At 55.1% G+C, this 16,517-nt stretch overlaps 7 protein-coding genes across 7 annotated transcripts; 6 read left to right on the top strand and 1 right to left on the bottom strand.

Moving 5' to 3' along the window:
* Window positions 1–579: 579 nt before the first annotated feature.
* Window positions 580–2,087, top strand: BDZ83DRAFT_747335 (uncharacterized protein; the record flags this gene model as incomplete). Its single annotated transcript, XM_060513420.1, has 4 exons — window positions 580–654; window positions 731–922; window positions 975–1,054; window positions 1,118–2,087. 4 exons carry the CDS (start codon window positions 580–582, stop codon window positions 2,085–2,087), a joined length of 1,317 nt encoding a protein of 438 aa, XP_060370611.1.
* A 113-nt stretch (window positions 2,088–2,200) lies between these two features.
* BDZ83DRAFT_374585 (uncharacterized protein) lies at window positions 2,201–2,885 on the top strand. Its single transcript, XM_060502669.1, has one exon. The coding sequence runs from the start codon at window positions 2,315–2,317 to the stop codon at window positions 2,789–2,791; it is 477 nt and encodes a 158-aa protein (XP_060370610.1). The 5' UTR covers window positions 2,201–2,314; the 3' UTR covers window positions 2,792–2,885.
* Window positions 2,886–5,034: 2,149 nt separating this feature from the next.
* Window positions 5,035–7,299, top strand: BDZ83DRAFT_601539 (P-loop containing nucleoside triphosphate hydrolase protein). The gene has a single exon (XM_060507109.1). It carries the CDS (start codon window positions 5,392–5,394, stop codon window positions 7,252–7,254), a length of 1,863 nt encoding a protein of 620 aa, XP_060370609.1. The 5' UTR covers window positions 5,035–5,391; the 3' UTR covers window positions 7,255–7,299.
* A 1,837-nt stretch (window positions 7,300–9,136) lies between these two features.
* Window positions 9,137–10,162, top strand: BDZ83DRAFT_566194 (short-chain dehydrogenase; the record flags this gene model as incomplete). Its single annotated transcript, XM_060503833.1, has 3 exons — window positions 9,137–9,260; window positions 9,323–9,653; window positions 9,706–10,162. 3 exons carry the CDS (start codon window positions 9,137–9,139, stop codon window positions 10,160–10,162), a joined length of 912 nt encoding a protein of 303 aa, XP_060370608.1.
* Window positions 10,163–12,358: 2,196 nt separating this feature from the next.
* On the top strand, window positions 12,359–13,837 carry BDZ83DRAFT_374488 (Intradiol ring-cleavage dioxygenase). The gene is made up of 2 exons (XM_060502668.1): window positions 12,359–13,602; window positions 13,699–13,837. The coding sequence occupies exons 1-2, from the start codon at window positions 12,516–12,518 to the stop codon at window positions 13,701–13,703; spliced, it is 1,092 nt and encodes a 363-aa protein (XP_060370607.1). The 5' UTR covers window positions 12,359–12,515; the 3' UTR covers window positions 13,704–13,837.
* Window positions 13,838–14,531: 694 nt separating this feature from the next.
* BDZ83DRAFT_566376 (Alpha/Beta hydrolase protein) lies at window positions 14,532–15,458 on the top strand (the record flags this gene model as incomplete). The annotated part of the gene is made up of 1 exon (XM_060503844.1): window positions 14,532–15,458. One exon carries the CDS (start codon window positions 14,532–14,534, stop codon window positions 15,456–15,458), a length of 927 nt encoding a protein of 308 aa, XP_060370606.1.
* Window positions 15,459–15,591: 133 nt separating this feature from the next.
* BDZ83DRAFT_601531 (uncharacterized protein) lies at window positions 15,592–16,510 on the bottom strand. The gene has a single exon (XM_060507108.1). The coding sequence runs from the start codon at window positions 16,306–16,308 to the stop codon at window positions 15,799–15,801; it is 510 nt and encodes a 169-aa protein (XP_060370605.1). The 5' UTR covers window positions 16,309–16,510; the 3' UTR covers window positions 15,592–15,798.
* Between the last annotated feature and the right edge of the window lie 7 nt (window positions 16,511–16,517).

Raw genomic sequence — 16,517 nt, 5'->3', positions numbered from 1 at the left:
TTCCCTCGACCTCAAGAGGAGTGTCAGCTTTCCCCGTCACAGCCACCACGCCTGATTAATACCAACACCCCCAACCAAGCTCAGGCCTCTTCTTCCTCCTCATCTTCTTCTCTCTTAAACATCATCCGTCCATCCTCCTCTTCCATTGTTCAACGTTCTTAAACGCACCGTCGTCTTCAACGCTTCGAACACTGCTCATCTTCGGCAACCTTGCGCTGGACGCCGCACCCGTTCCTGTCTCAAGTCGTCAACCTCCTACTTCTCGGCACAGATTCACCACCCTTGCCTTCTTATCCCAACCCGCCATTCCTTGAACGACGATTAGGGAGTCTACATACAGAGAACCCGCCTTGAGCAACCCGCTTAAGCAACGTTCCGATCCAGAGTATCATATTACACACATCCATCCACGTTACCCTTGCTTCTTCTGCTCCGGACACCATACCGGCCTAGTCCTTCATCACCCGATAATTCAAGACACATTTAATATCTTTCACCGCGGAAATATATAAGTAGTACAGCTACTGCACCGGTCCGCATCTTGGTAATCCCGATCAACACACAACAAAACCCAAAGAAATGGAACTCATGGAGCTTGTCGAGAACGAGCCCACTGCTCGCCCCTTCCAGTGCGACTGGCAGTCGTGTAACAAGGTGAGTCTAGAGTCGCAGCGCCGCTCGGCTACTACTGTGGTGTGACATGGACGGATCTAATCTCGACGTCTTGTAGAGCTTCAACAGGAAGTCCGATTTGCAGAGACACTACCGCATTCACACCAACGAGCGCCCTTATTCCTGCACAACACCCGGCTGCGGCAAGAGCTTTATTCAACGTAGTGCTCTGACTGTCCACATCCGTACTCACACGGGAGAGAAGCCTCACCAATGCCAGCACATTGGTTGCGGCAAGCGATTCTCTGATGTATGATTCCTCTTTGACAGCGGCATGTTCCAACAGGCACTAACCTTCGCAGTCTTCGAGTTTGGCCAGACATCGCCGCATTCACACTGGCAAACGCCCTTATAAGTGCGCCCACGATGGCTGCCTGAAGAGGTAGATCTCGAGCCACAAGGCTTTGCCTTCACTTGATGGAGTTGACACTAATCAACTGAACAGCTTCTGCCGCAAGACCACGATGGTCAAGCACCAAAGGAGATCTCACCAGCGCGGCCTCCACCCCAACGAGCTGTTGGACGACTGCACATCAGACTCCGACAGTGGCGAGTCTCCTTCGACCCCGAAGCACGCCGGCATGCAATGGCCTCCGCAAGGCGTCATGGCCATGAACCACCCCGGTATGGGTCACGCAATGCACCGAGCTGCCTCATTTGCCGACTTCGGCCAGCACATGAACGGTTACCCGATGCCCCAGCAGCATCAACAGCAACACTACGGCGCGCACCGCCATAGCCTTTCGTCAGGCGGAGCACACGAGGTCCACGGTATGGTCCACGACCAGCAACACCCCGGTGTACACATGCTGCAGCGAACCGCCAGCATGGGCCAGCACTCGTACTACGTGACTGAGCAGGGCAACCCGGGTGTCGCTACCATGAACACGGCCATGCCCCAACAGTACGGACAGGTGCCCCGGCAACAACAGCCGCAGGTTGATGTGCCGTACTCTCAACCTGGTATGAACCAATCCATCCAAAGCAGCCCGAGCAGCTTCTCGGCAGCATCGGGTCGGAGCCCATCCATTCAGGAAGGGTTTTATACTCACCAGCCAACCCAAGCAGCCACATATGCCCTGCATCATGCCTCCCCTGTCCTCGAGCAACAACAAGCCGGCATGGTCGCGTACCCGCACCAGCAGATGCAACAGCAGATCCATACCCCCCAACCGATCCCGACTCAGGCACCGCAGCCTCCGCCTCAGCAAGTCAGCCAATACGCCTCACCGACGCCCCAGGCTCAACCCGAAGAGTACTGGAACGGCGTCCCGTACCAGGCCCCGGTCGAGGTTGCGACGATCGGCCAGCTGCCGACCTATGGCTCCGGCGTGTACGACCCTTGGGGCGGCCCCAAGATCGAGTTCGAGGACCCCTCAATGCAGCTCCCGTCCGCACGTATCGAGAACATGTAAGAGCCAGACGCCATTCGACGATGGCTCCCGCCACGCCAGGCATCTGTGCCTTCCGTTACCAAATCATCATTTCCATCGGTGCCTAGTCTAGGCGCCGCTTGCTGTACCACCACCGGAAATTTTGACTTCGATTTGATTTTAACATATTCCCCTACCTCGTTGATTGAAAAGAGAAGGAGATACCACGCGGGCTCCACAGAACCGAGCTGTCGATTGTTGAAAAGAGGATGAGCCCTTCGGATGCCTCTAGGCCCAGTGCCTCGCCACGCCTGTCATCCCTCCCCTGGGTCCATATTCACGGGCCAAGAGGGATCCAGCCGAAAAGAAAGAAAGGAACAGAAAAGGTCAAATCAAACCCCCAAAAGCATACATCAAGTTGGTACTTTGTTTTCTGGGTTTCAACACTCATACACAACCCACTGCCGACATACTTCGCAATGCCGTGTGTAATCGTCAAATTTGTCGATAAGGGACGATCACCTGATCTGTCGCTTCAATTCCCGCCTCGATTCGTTGCGTGGCTCTTGGCCTTAAGGCACCGTTTTCTTTGTCAAGCACATACTATTACCCCGTCGACTCGGAACATTTGCATCTGGATATATCATTGGTGGTTTTTCTGTCGCTTCGAGTTCATAATTTGTCTTTGGTCGTTCGGGTACTCGTGGGGTTTTCGGAGCTTGGTACGGCGGTTTGTGCTGTCTTAATATTTTCTTTTCCAGTTCTTACATTCCTTTCTCGTCGAGACATTCATCGACCATGTCGACTGAAATTGTTCCCGATGATATGATGCAACGAAAGCATAACAGCCGGAGCCGGTCGGGCGGATGGGGAAAGCCACTGGCATGTTGGGAATCATTTGACGATATCCGAATCTCGACGGCCCTTTTACGACCTAGGTGGGGGAGGTGGGAATCGCATGGGGATGGGAGGAGGAGGACAATAATGAGGATGGAAGGAGGTTCAGGGTAAAAGTGGAAAGGGAAAGAAAGGGAACCGTCATCGATGCCTGATACACGAAGGGCTTTGTCGGGTTTGGCAGCTTTGGAATTTCTCCGTTGCTTTTTCTCAAGGCCTCACGGCGCGACCCGGAAAACAAAACATCCCCTGTAATAACAACAGCACGAAGTCGACGATTTCTCCTGTCTTGTGGTGGGCGGCGCATTCCCTAGAACAGTGTATTCCTCAGGGGAAGAGTTGACGAAGGTGGAACAACAGGGAAAAGGAGGAAAGGGGCATGAGGAGGAATAGGGGACGACAAGTTGTTGTGCATGTGTACTTTTATGTGTTGCCCCCCCTTGTGTATTTGTGTTGGATTCAAAGGGGAAATGAGAAACAAATGGGATAGTTTTGGGAATTGATACCTGGTCAGTCAGAAAGGAAAGAAATAAAGACTTTGTTAATCAAAACCTCGCGGTCCAAATCGTCTCTTTATATGATCATGAGTGAGTAAGATGAGGAGCAGAACAGCGGACAGGTTTCGATCAAGGCTAAGGAGGGGAAATTGGACGCATGACCAGAAGATGGAGCTTTTTAGCCTGGTGTAAGTCAAAACTTTGAAAGTTGTTCAGCTGTTGGGCCGGCGACACGTTGCCTTGCAGAAGCGTCTGCGTTAGTTCAAGGGGTGTCTGCCTGGTTTCTTCGTGTTTGTTAATGTTAGTGGTGGTGGTGGTGTTGAGTTTCTTTGGTTCCGATGGGTAAATTGTTCGTAGCCTGAATTGGGAGATTCGGTCGGGTGAGGTGAGATGAGATGCGTGAGGGTGTTGATAAGAGACGGCTTTGTAAGTCGTGCGCTTGGGAGGGCTGAACGGTCTATTCCGGCAGCTGGGGATGCAGATCATCCAAGATGGACGTGGTGATGATAGCTGAGTTGAGCAGAGTAGAGATATGTTCTTGGCATTTCGTGGCTTTTTCGTCAAGGTAGTCACTTTGTGCGTCGTTCGTGGGGTGTGTTTGACTTGTCGAGGAGAGGGCTGAGCCCATCATGATGTCTGTCTGTCTGTCTGTCTGTCTGTCTGTCTGTCTGTCTGGCGAATGGGTTTGAGATGGGCGGAGATTTGTATAGACATGAACGGGGGTTTCTATAGAAAGTTGAAGCCCGGATGATCCGCTCGTGAGATGCGCTGATCTCCGGGATATCCGCGCTTCCCAGTGAAGCTCATTTCGAATGGCAGAATACGAGAGATCGTCGCAGCCTCGTGAGTTGTTTTCACCCTAGTGCTGCTGATGTGGGAATTAAGACCCGGCTTTCTTGAGAAGAGAGGGAAGAAACAGAGAAAAAGAAAGGCAAACAAAACGTTGGGAAAGAGGGAGTTTGCTGGTGAAGGATAGGAATGAGGGAAACGGGCGTTTACAGTGACAGACTCATGGGGGAAAGGGCGCTTAATCCAAAAAAAAAAAACTAACTGATCTGCAGTTATTTGCTCTGCATGCGGAAGAATGCATCCATTTCCATTCCTCAGCCAGCTGCTGCCTCTGGTGATGTGTTTCTGGGGGTCTGAATGGGGAGAGAGAGGGAATTTTATGATTGGCTCAATACTTTTTGGCCAATCATATTGCTGTTTCTCGACGTCTCGGGACAGCACGTGTGGACAGAGGGGCCTTCGCACCGCAAATTCGCGAGAGACGAAGAGTCTTTCCTGAGTTAAATCAAAGATAAAGTACAGAAGCAATGAAAGATTATCAATGAGACTTTGGTATAACTTGAGGTCGAACTATGATGACCTTGAACGCTGAGAGAGAAGATGGTGTAGTCGAATATGTGATTATTAACCAATGACATGAGGTCGGATTATGCCCCTGCCTGTCTCTAATGGACCAGTTGTATTCGCCGGATCGGTCTTTCTCTAGCACCGGCCAGTCGCGACATTCTAGAATCTCATCGACGTCACGTGGGGCTGGAGCTTGGCCTTGCTGCTTCCCCCGGTCGCGGTCCTTCGGCAGGGAAAAACTCGGAAGGCAGCACCGCAGTGTCGTGGTCAATGAATAACGTCAGCTAAGGTATCCGTAGCGCATTTCGCCTCAACGTATCCATATCCCGCCGCCCCGTCGCCGCTCTCAACAAGACGACGAGTCAACCCTCGGCGCAAACCATGTCATCTTCATCACACCTGCACATACGACGTCGATAGTAACTGAAGAAGCCTTTTCTTTTCTAGTTTCTTTTCCCCTTTTCGGTCTCGTAAGGGGAATTCCCCTCGGCAGAACCCTTTGTTACCATCACCAACCCGACATCAAGCAAGTCATCTGCTCTGACGAATAAGCGCTCCAGCCTACACCGCGCCTCCCCGGCTACCCCCAAGGCATCATGGCCTTACGCCCAGCAGCGCTGGCGCTGAGCGCGACCAGCCCACTGCTCCGAAGGGCAGCGATGCAACCCGCGACGATGCAATCCATCTTCCGGCTCGCGACCTCCTCCGCTCGTCCGACCGCCACCGCCCTCACTCGGACCCCCGGTCTGGGCCTCGCACTCCAGCTCCAGCAACAGCAACATCAGTACAGACTCTTTGGAACCAACAATGCCATCTCGCGCAACCTCCTCGCCACAAGGGAGTCAGCAGCGAACAGGAACCCCGGCAGCGCGACCGCGCAGAACGCATTCTACCAGCTCCTCCTCAAGGCCAACATGCCCGCCATCGTCATCGAGCGCTATAACTCTGGACGGTTCGCGAGAAACGATGCGGTAGATCAGGCATACGCGCAGGCGATTGGCATGCAGAGCACCGGCGCCGTCGGCGGGATGGGTGGTCACGACCACCTGCCCTCCGCCTTTGGCAATGTCGGCACGCTCGGCGGTCAGGAGCTGAACCAGCAGTCCCCCGGGAACCTTAGCCAGGCGCAGCTCCAAGCTGTTGGTCAGGCTCTGGCTGCGAGGTCGCGCGATTCGAACATGGCTACCGCAAAGGTCCAGGGCAATGGCCTACCGACTAGCCCGCTGCACGTCGTGGTAGACGAGTCATTTGGCGGTGTCATCTTCCGCTGGGTCAAGTTTGTCTTGTGGTTCTGTCTCTTCACGTATCTCAGCTTGGTTGTCGTCACGATGCTGGTCGAGGGTCTCAACCTCTTCAAGCGACCCGGCGGCAAAGTGGACAGCGAAGCCAAGGCCGAGAACCAGACCACCCGATTCGCAGACGTACACGGCGCCGATGAGGCCAAGGATGAGCTCCAGGAGCTGGTCGACTTCCTCCGCAACCCTGATAAGTTCTCCACCCTCGGCGGCAAGCTTCCCAAGGGTATTCTGATGGTTGGACCCCCTGGTACTGGTAAAACTCTCTTGGCTCGTGCCGTTGCCGGTGAGGCTGGCGTCCCCTTCTTCTACATGTCTGGCAGTGAGTTCGATGAGGTCTACGTCGGTGTCGGTGCCAAGCGTGTCCGCGATCTCTTTGCGTCCGCTAAGTCCAAGTCTCCCGCCATCATCTTCATCGACGAGCTCGACGCCATTGGTGGACGACGCAACACTAGGGATGCCGCCTACCACAAGCAGACGCTCAACCAGCTCTTGACGGAATTGGACGGTTTCGAGCAGAACAGCGGTGTCGTCATCATCGCTGCTACCAACTTTCCGGAACTTCTCGACAAGGCTCTTACCCGACCTGGACGTTTTGACCGCCACGTTACCGTTCCCCTGCCTGATGTCCGTGGCCGTATTGAGATCCTCAAGTACCACGCCAAGAAGATCAAGGCCGCCCCCGAGATCAACTTCGAGGCCATTGCTTCCAGCACTGGCGGCCTCTCTGGTGCCGAGCTCGAGAACATTGTCAACCAGGCTGCCGTCCGTGCCAGCAGGCTCAAGAATGCTGCGGTCTCCATGACGGATTTCGAGTGGGCCAAGGACAAGGTCATCATGGGTGCCGAGAAGAAGAGCATGGTCATCAGCCAGAAGGAGAAGGAAATGACAGCTTATCACGAGGCCGGTCACGCTCTGGTGTCTTTCTACCACGAGAGCGGTCCCAACAAGCTTTACAAGGTCACCATTCTGCCTCGCGGCCAGAGTCTTGGACACACTGCACATCTTCCTGAGATGGACAAGTACTCGTACACGACAAGGGACCTCAAGAGTCTGATTGAGACCTCTCTGGGCGGAAAGCTTGCTGAAGAACTGGTCTATGGCACCGACAAGGTGACTACCGGTGTCTCAAGCGTAAGTTCACCCCGCGAGATTAATTCGTAGGATTGTCACTAACAGTAAGCAGGATCTCAAGAACGCCACCAACCTGGCCTTCCAGATGGTCGCTCTCTACGGCATGTCTGCCAAGCTAGGCCCCGTGGAGTACGGCGAGCGCTACAACCAGCTCAGCTCAGAGACCAAGGCTCTCATCGAGTCCGAAGTGCAGCGTACCTTGACGGAGTCATACGAAAAGGTGCGTGAGCTGCTCACATCGAGGCGCAAGGAGCTCGATCTCCTGGCCAAGGCCCTCGTCGAGTACGAGACGCTGGACAAGAACGAGGTAGAGAAGGTCATTCGCGGCGAGAAGCTTCCCGACCGCACGCCCATGCCCAAAGGCCCTATGAAGGTGCCTGCAAGCTCAGGCGTCGATATCGGCCAGACGATTCCCCCGCCGTTCCCCCCTCCTGCCGGACCCGCTACGCCTCCGCCGGCGCCACCTCCACCTGCGACTTCTACGGGCGGCGTCGCTCCTGGATCCAACCAGAAGTCATGATCAGAGCTTACCGTACGTGACTCTGGTCGGGACTCATCATCAACACATTTTGTTTTTACGGTTAGCATGCGGAAGTGCGAGAGCCGAGTCGCGGCCTGTTGGGAGGCACTCGCATGAACTTACAATGTATCATTTTACCGGTACAGCATGGCAGGCGTTTATCAGAAATTCAAAAATTTGCGATTTCACTTGCCTTTGGAGGAAAACCAGGAAAGCGAGACAGGCTGGCCGGGCTTTGGCCAACGCGGCTTGGCCAAGAGTATCTTGGTCAAAGGCGAAGGAACCTAGTAGGGTCTCTCGTAAGATCTGCTGCGCGCACGAATAACACTCTCCCCTCACCTGGGGCTTTGACACGCCTTTGCAAATTAGGACGTCGGCGTCGGACATAGATTGGGTTGGCTACTGCGTAGAGGGAGGGCAAGACCGACTATGTTGGGTTCATAAACTCCCCATCACAGCGACGCAAGCGGACCGTTCTTCTACACGGGATCGGCAGCGGCTGAACCCGGTAAAGTGCGGCTACTCGATTGAGTGTATCATTTCGTTTGTAGAATTATGTAAATGAAGCATTGACCCGTACTTGATGAAGCAACCAAGCATCGTGACTGTCCGATCCATAATGTAATATTGAGGCTCCGTCAGGCTATTGGGGATGGGAGGAGCAGTGATATTGGCATGAAAGCCTTGCAGTTGAATGTCAGCAAATAACGCGGGAACGTGGAGTGATAGTCAGAGCGAACTCGGCGACAGCGAAAACCGAAATCCGGTTGTTTGATAACGGTATATTTGGAGCATCTTTCCAGCGGTTGTTGAAAACCACCGATAAACTTTCACTGGTTGAGCGCCAAGATTACTGGCAGTCTTTTCTCAGTGGGATGGCCTGGCAATACACGGATGTTGAATGTAAAGAGGACAACGACCTTGGAGGATCGGCAGATAGGGATGGACTTGAGAAAGGGGTAGCCTACAGCGGGAGAAGTGGTCCCGAGCCGGGCCGGGGATTGTGTTCTCCGCTAACATCTGGGGTAAAAGACCCCACTTGCAGCAGCACCAAATTGGCGGGGTACGTTGTTTCCCCAATATAGGTGGCAGCTGGGGGAGCTTTCGAAATCCCCGGCGAGCCTCGGTTCGGTCCCCAATTCGAGCTAGAGCTCCCTCGGCCTCCGCATCGTCATTTCTCCTCCCACTCCCTCCTCCACATTTTAATACAATCTTCAACATATCCGTACAGATTGCGCCGCACATTTGCATAGCTTTTGATCACTACATCCAAATCAACTGCCTCGCCTTTTTCTGCTTTCTGTCTTTCGTGTAGATTGGCTGTTCACTGGCTGAATTGGCCTCACTTATCCATCAATCGAAACCCCCATCATCACCATTAGCAGCAGGACCATGTCGGACAAGGCGTCAGAGCGGCTTCAGGCTCTGGGCAAGCAGCTCGATGCCCCTCCTCCTGTCAAGATCGCCGGGCCGTCTGCGGCGCCTCGAGTACCTGGCAAGGTCGTGATCATTACAGGTCAGTCAACCACAGCCACCTCCTGCGACAGCAGACAGACTAGACTGACAGCCGAACCCCAGGCGCAAACTCTCTCATGGGTATCGGTCGCGCGTCAGCACATCAATTCGCCGAGAACGGCGCTCGCGCCATTTACATTTGCGATTACGCCGACGACAACCTCGTCTCCCACAAGAAGGAGCTCAACAAGCTGTACCCCAAGGTAGAGGTCCACACGCGCCAATTCGACGCTGCCGAGGAGAGCGCCGTGAAGGAGGTCGTCTCTCACGCCATGACGACGTACGGCAGGCTGGACATCTTCTTCGCCAATGCCGGTATTACCGGACCTCATAACCTCTTTACCGATATCTCGTCGGATGACTTTATGCAGAACCTGCGGACGAATACGCTAAGGTGAGTGTGCTTACTTGCCTCTGGGACTTCTTGCGCTGACAAAGAGCCACAGCGTCTTCCTTGCCGCCAAGCACTCCGCCCCCGCCATGCGCAAGACCTCGGCAGACAAGCCCACCCCGGGCGGCAGCGTAATCCTCACAGCCTCCGTAGCCGGCATCCGCTCCAACGCCGGCACGACGCCGTACTCGGCGGCCAAGGCGGCCGTCATCTCCGTCGCGCAGACGTGCGCGTACCAGGCGGCCGGCACGAACGTCCGCGTCAACGCCATCTGCCCGGGCCTCATCGAGACGGGCATGACGTCGCAGATGTGGGACCAGGCGCGCGCCCGCGGCACGACGGGTCGGATCGGGCAGATCAACCCGATGAAGCGTGGCGGGCACGCCGACGAGATTGCGCGGGTGGCGCTGTTTTTGGGCAGCGACGAGAGCAGCTACGTCAACGGGCAGGCGTGGGCTGTCGATGGCGGGTTGAGCGCGGGACATCCGTACGTAGTTGGAAAGCTTGCGTGATGTGTGTGAGTGAAAGAGAGGGAGAGCGGCGTTGGCCGAACTGCGTGGTGGTCAACAAAATTCTTTTGTGTCTTTTGCCAAGAATTTTTCGGGATGTGTACTTACGTACCGATGTGGGCGATAGGCACTTGTTTGAATACATCATTTGTCCCGAGGGCAAGTTTGAAGGAATCGTGCCTGCTTAGACATGTGAAGCTCGTCAAGGAATAGGCGATCCAAGAAGGGGCTGGGCTTTTGGGGGAGGCAAAGGGTGGGCAAAGGGTGGACAAGATGGTGGGCGGCCGAGGCTATCTCTGGCCGGCTTCTGGGGCCGGCCGCACAGATTGGAAGGAGGTTAAGCAATGTGGATGGATTGTGGGCGAGTTCTCAACTTCCCAGGTTCTTCTAGAGCTCTAGATCCTCCAAGGTGGACTTTCGGTGAAGCGGTCGACCCGTCGGTCCTGTGAAGTCATTGGGCCTGGAGCTTTGTCCAGCGTTCGAACGGCAGAAGGAAGGGAGGAGCAGAGTTACATTGACTCCTCTTCGATCAACGGGGAGCATTGATAGGGATCTCCAGTAAGCTTGAACAGGTTCGGATGCCATTACCACTTTCCATCCTCGATGCCCATCTTCCGAGTTCCTCTTTTGTGGATAGGCCGGACGGAATCCATATCACGCAAGCCGTACAGATTACCTTATGGATCCAGACTATACATCTAGAGTACAGGGCAGACCAGCAAGACTAGCTGCCGTCTCCGCATCGCCATACAACGTCGTTCATTACATTCACTGCCGTTCCCATTCGCTCATGACGCGGCCGCCATTGATTGCAAATCCCACTCTTCAAGGGTTTGGTGCTAGGGGGACGGACAACATTCAAGCATAAGTGGCTTTGAGGTGCGGATGCTTCCTGCATGCCACCGGAGGCTCATCGACGGCCGGCTCCACAACCATAACTACCGGGAATCGCAACCAGTCCGAAGTAGTTGTTTAATACTGCAGTATGCTTGGTCAGGTTGGAGTCGCTGGAGTCGCTGGACTTTGCCTACCTCCTCAAAGCTCCGAAGGATGAAACCCACCCAAATTGGATCTCCAGGCACGTCTGTACGCCTTTGGTCAAGAGATCTCTTGGCAGAGTGTCGGGCCGCGTCATGGGAAAAAAGGAGCTCTATCCTCCTTCCTCCTTGATCCAAACGTATCCTCCTGTTCGTGCTTTGGTTCCATCTGCAGGAGTCGAGAAGGGAGTGTCACTGTTCTTTTGTTTGTGGCCCTAGGAGTTTTCGGCCGAGCCACGTAACCACTTCCCGGCCGTTGCCCACATCCCGGATACGCCATCCCAAACCGCCGCTCCCCGGGAGACCCAAAGGACCCCACTCACACCCCGATCCCCGTACCACCGTACCTTGTCATTTGAACCACACACTCACATTGCGGAACGGGAGAAGAGGACCAGGACCGTCACTTTTTTTTTGTTTTTGCCAAATGACCCAACGCAATGCAATTGGAATTGCCTCTGCCTTGATTGGATGACACACGTCTTGGACGTCCGAATAACCCCCCAACCCTTGCGACCATCGACCGTTCGCGCTTGCTAGCCCGTCACTCACAGAAAAGCCGCCACTCCCTAGTCTCTGTTAACCTTACACATTAGTGTAAATTCCCTGGCTCCGCGGTGCGCGCGGAGTGGCGGACAACCAGGTTTCCAAGTAAGGTACTATGTAGTATCCTTGTAAACGCTCCAGGAAGGAGGAGGAGGAGGAACCAACTCGATCCCAAACTACATGCTCCAACTACAGAGTACCTTGCTTGAGGCTAAACCATACAGTGGCTTCGAACGACATTGTCACGCCCCTCATACGCCGGTCGAAACGACTCTGGGAAGGAAGGTGACGACGATGTCTCGCCAGGCGCCCGCGCGCGGGAGTGTGGGGCACGCCAACGAAACGGAGAGACGAGAGTCTTTACTTGGTACGGAATGTAGTTGCTTTTGCGTGCTCCGTGCTTGACTTGTCGTGCCGGGATACAGTGTTGGGCGGTGGGTTAGCTGTGCTGTTCGAGACCAGATGAAGGGGATGAGAGAGTACCAAGGTATGTTGCAATGCCGTGACAGTGCCAAGATGTTGACATTGACGGGATCATCAGGATCAGGAAGGAGGAAACAAGATGGATTATGGAAACGCCAAGAAGATGAATGATATAAGAGGAGGTCAAGATTCCTGCCAGAAAGACGAAATATCTCTCCTTCTTCTCACCAGGCTCTTCACCTCCATCAGTCCTTCTCTTCTCTCAGCTTGCTCCTGACACTTCTGTGGTCTGCTTCACTCGCCAGCAAGCCCCCGTCTTCTCGTCTTCGAATCTCCAGAGAATCATCACCATGGCGCTCCGCTCCGCCCTCGCCGCGGCCCTGGCCCTCTCCCCCTTCATTGGGACCGTCGCAGCCCATGGCAGCCACACGACCGACGAAATTGCCGCAGAGATCGCCCTCCGCGACATCGTCACCGTCCACGGCAAGCGCGCTCTGGACGCCTGCTCCAACTCTCCCGCCGCCCTGGCCCTCAAGCAGCGCGCCCTCGAGCGCCGCGCCAACACGGCCCAGATGCTCCGCGAGAAGCGCGGCCTCACCGACCAGAAGATGCACCAGAAGCGCACCCAGGCCGACCTCGTCAAGTGGGCCGCCGTCGACCACGAATCCACCGAGGCCTACAACCTCGACACCCCTCTCGAGGACATCTTTGGTTCCAACGCCACCTGCGCCCTCGTCCCCTTGACCACCATCGGCCCTTACTACGTCGAGGGCGAGCTCATCCGCGTCGACACCACCGACGGCCAGGCCGGCGTCCCCGTCCACCTCGACATTCAGTTCGTCGACATCAACGACTGCACCGCCGTCCCCGAGCAAATCATTGACGCCTGGGCCTGCAACGCCACCGGCGTCTACTCGGGCGTCTCCGCCCGGGGCCAGGGCGGCCTCAACACCACCCACGGCCGCGGCGTCCAGCAGTCCGACTCGGACGGCGTCGTCCAGTTCGACTACGTCTTCCCGGGCCACTACACCGGCCGTGCCACCCACATCCACATCATGTCCACCGACGGCGCCACCATCCTCCCCAACGGCACCTTCGAGGGTGGCACCGCCCGCAACATTGGCCAGCTCTTCTTCGACCAGGACCTCATCTCCGAGGTCGAGACCCTGGCCCCCTACACCAGCAACACCCAGACCCTCACGACCAACCTCCAGGACGGCATCGCCGCCGGCGAGGCCACCGCCGCCTACGACCCCTTCCTCAAGTACGTCCGCCTCGGCGAGGACCTCAACGACGGCCTCCTCATGTGGATCACCATCGGCATCGACACCACAGCCGACTACAGCGACGAGGTCCGCGCCGCCGCGCACTACTACGAGGGCGGCGGTGTCGACCAGAGCAGTGGCGGCGGCGGCCCCGGTGGCCCTCCTCCCAATGGTACCTTCCCTACCGGTGCTCCCCCGGGTGCCCCGCCCACCTCTACCCCGTCTGCTTAAAAAAAAAAAAGCACGCTGACATTTGTTGGTGTTGAAGCTTAGAGCTTGGGCGATCTAAGAAGAGGGGACGGTTTCTAGGCTTCTAGAATCAACCCTCTCCTTGATTCGACGGCGAGCTGTGTGGGTTTGGTATATGGGAGGGAAAGAGTTGTGTACATGAGTGTTGTGCGAAAGTTGTACAAAGTTCTTTTCTGGTGGGAGAAAAAAAAGCTTCATACCGACGACCATGGGCTGTTTGTGTTTAGTTCAGGAATAGCAAACGGAAATTCTGAAATACATATTACATTCGTACATAAATCAACTCGTTTCTTTATATCAATGAAATGGGAGTGGCAGCGGCACAAGTTTTGATTATCTTATGAGCCGGGCTGACACGCTTCTCTAGGAGCTTAAAACCAAAGGAAATGGCTGCGAGTGGAACGTCTGACGTCTCAAGTAAATGAGTTATTGACCAAGTACCAGTTTCACAGTCGTACGTCGCCAGTGAAAGGGGAAGTGAAAGGGAAAGTGAAACGTGAAATAAAGATGTAATTTTGAATTGCAGATTCTTAAGCTGTGAGGAAACCTAACAAGTCTGAATAAAATGACTGTCCAGATAAAGTCAGACTTCGGCGCTATCGGCAGCGGGGACGGGGATCGCCGCCGCTATCACGGGCCGCCGATTATCCCCCGCCCCGGCCCCATCAACAGAAAACATCCCCCCGCCATGACGCCCCCGCCGTTCTATCAATCCAGAGCAATTAATCTGACCCCTTAAAACAAACTCACCACCAACGACTATTTCTGACAAGGAGGAAAAAGTATCTCATTCACTCTCAAATCGTCTCGCAACGCTTCACGCTACTCTCACCGAAAATGGCGACTTCAAGCATGCACTACGCCCACTGCGGCGCAAATGACGGCTGCAAACTCGCCTTCCAATCCTCTCTGCCCCTCACAGGCGCCACCTCCGCAACCCGCTGCGTCCTCCTCATGCACGGCTTCAGCGGCTCTTCAGAATACTTCTACCGCAACGCCGACGTCCTTGCCTCAAAGGACACCTGGGTCGTCGCGCCAGACATGCGCGGCCACGGCAAGTCGGACCGCACAAAGGGCGGCTACCACGTCGCCCGCCTGGCCGCCGACCTCCGCGACCTAGTCCACCACCTGCGGCGCGCCGCCGCCTCGCCCGACCTCAAGATCGTGCCCGTCGGCTGCTCCATCGGCGCCGCGGTGCTCTGGACGTACGTGGAGCTTTTCGGGTGCGCGGATTTCGCGGGGTTTGTCTTTGTCGACCAGGCGCCGCTGCAGGATCGTTCAAAGTTTGACGGGTGGGACGAGAGTCTGGCGCACACGGGCTGCTACGACGAGAAGAGCATGCTGGGTGCGCAGAAGTTCTGGATGGAGGAGTCGGCGGCGGCGCATGTTGATCTCGTGGATGGGTGTCTTGGGTACCGCGCGAAGCCTGACCCGGCGGATGATATCTCTGCTGAGGTGAGGAAGAAGGACGAGGAGTTCTTCACGGGGATCAGTGCGCTGTGCGATCAGGCGTGGCTTGCGAGGTTGTTGGCGGATCATACGCGGTATGACCACCGCGAGGCGATTGAGATGATTAGTGTGCCGACGTTGGTGATGGCGGGGCGGAAATCTGGGTGCTTCCCGCTTGAGGGGATGCTTGAGACTGTCAGGAGGGTGGAGAAGAACCGGCCGGGCTTGGCGAAGTCGTCTATCTTTGAGGCTGGACATTGGTTGTTTTATGAGCAGCCTGAGAGGTTTAACAAGGAGATCGGGGAGTTTGTGGAGCTGTGCGCTAAATGAGGTGGTTAAAAGCAAGCTGAGGGCTGGATTGGTATACCAAACGTTGGACTATTACAGAACGACTGAATAGCTCTGGGCAGAGTGAAGCGAACTTGAAGGCATTTGGATATGCAAATTGAATTAAAGAATACCAAATCCTAACGACCAAGAGTCCACCCATGCTGTTACGTTATGCCCCTCATACCTTGCCTTGATTTCCATGCAACCCGTCTATATCCAGTATCAATATGATGCAGATTACCCAAATATTACTAACACTACATATTATTCACCATATCCACCATGTATTACCCGTGAATCAATGCAGTGAGTCCATCTCCAGGTGTTTCAGATGGTCTTCCTAGATGCTGAGAAGCTGAACATCAGCACATCCTAAAAGGGTTCTCTGGCCGGCCTTCTTGAAGCTCAGCACAACGCTGCCATTCCTAGGGCACGCCATCCAGAACCCGTCCTCAAACTGCAGACTTCCATCGGTGATGGTCACGCCAGACGTGCCAGCCCCGCACTGCAGCTGGACGGTGTTCACGCTCGGCACCGTCGCCGTTCCGCCGGGTGTGACGATCAACCCGGACGAAGGAGAAGAGTCTTCACTAGAGAGGTGGGCGACGTTAACCGTGGTTCTGGAGGCGTAGAACTCGGCGCCCTGGCTGGCTGGTCCGAAGACGACGTTGGCTGCGCAGTCTGCAGTTGAGGTGTAGGTGAGCTCTTGGCCCTGGATGGAGGGCGTGAGGTCAAAGTTGGTTACGTTCGCGGCGAGGCGGAAGGTGGGTGTCGTTTGTCTGACGGGAAGACTGGCTGCAATTGCTACTGCGGCGAGGAGTGTGGTCTTGATGAGAGTCTGGGCGAACATTTTGAAAAGTTATTGAGTGAGAACAGGAAAGTTGTGATTGGTAATGTATAATGAGATAGTTGGTTGGTCTTGTATGTGAGTCTGAATCTGATTGAGAGCTTCCATCACGGCAATGCCATTTGGTTTATATGTGAGTTGAACTCGGATCATACTTCATCATTCTTGATGCAACGTTTCTCATCGTGGCGGTACTAAACTAATCCTGCCCC

The sequence above is a fragment of the Colletotrichum acutatum genome (assembly GCF_030867785.1).
Source record: "Colletotrichum acutatum strain CBS 112980 chromosome Unknown BDZ83scaffold_6, whole genome shotgun sequence".
NCBI classification, from domain to species: domain Eukaryota; kingdom Fungi; phylum Ascomycota; class Sordariomycetes; order Glomerellales; family Glomerellaceae; genus Colletotrichum; species Colletotrichum acutatum.
The sequence above is the reverse complement of the archived record's forward strand: the minus strand, read 5'-3'. Positions and strand labels throughout refer to the sequence as shown.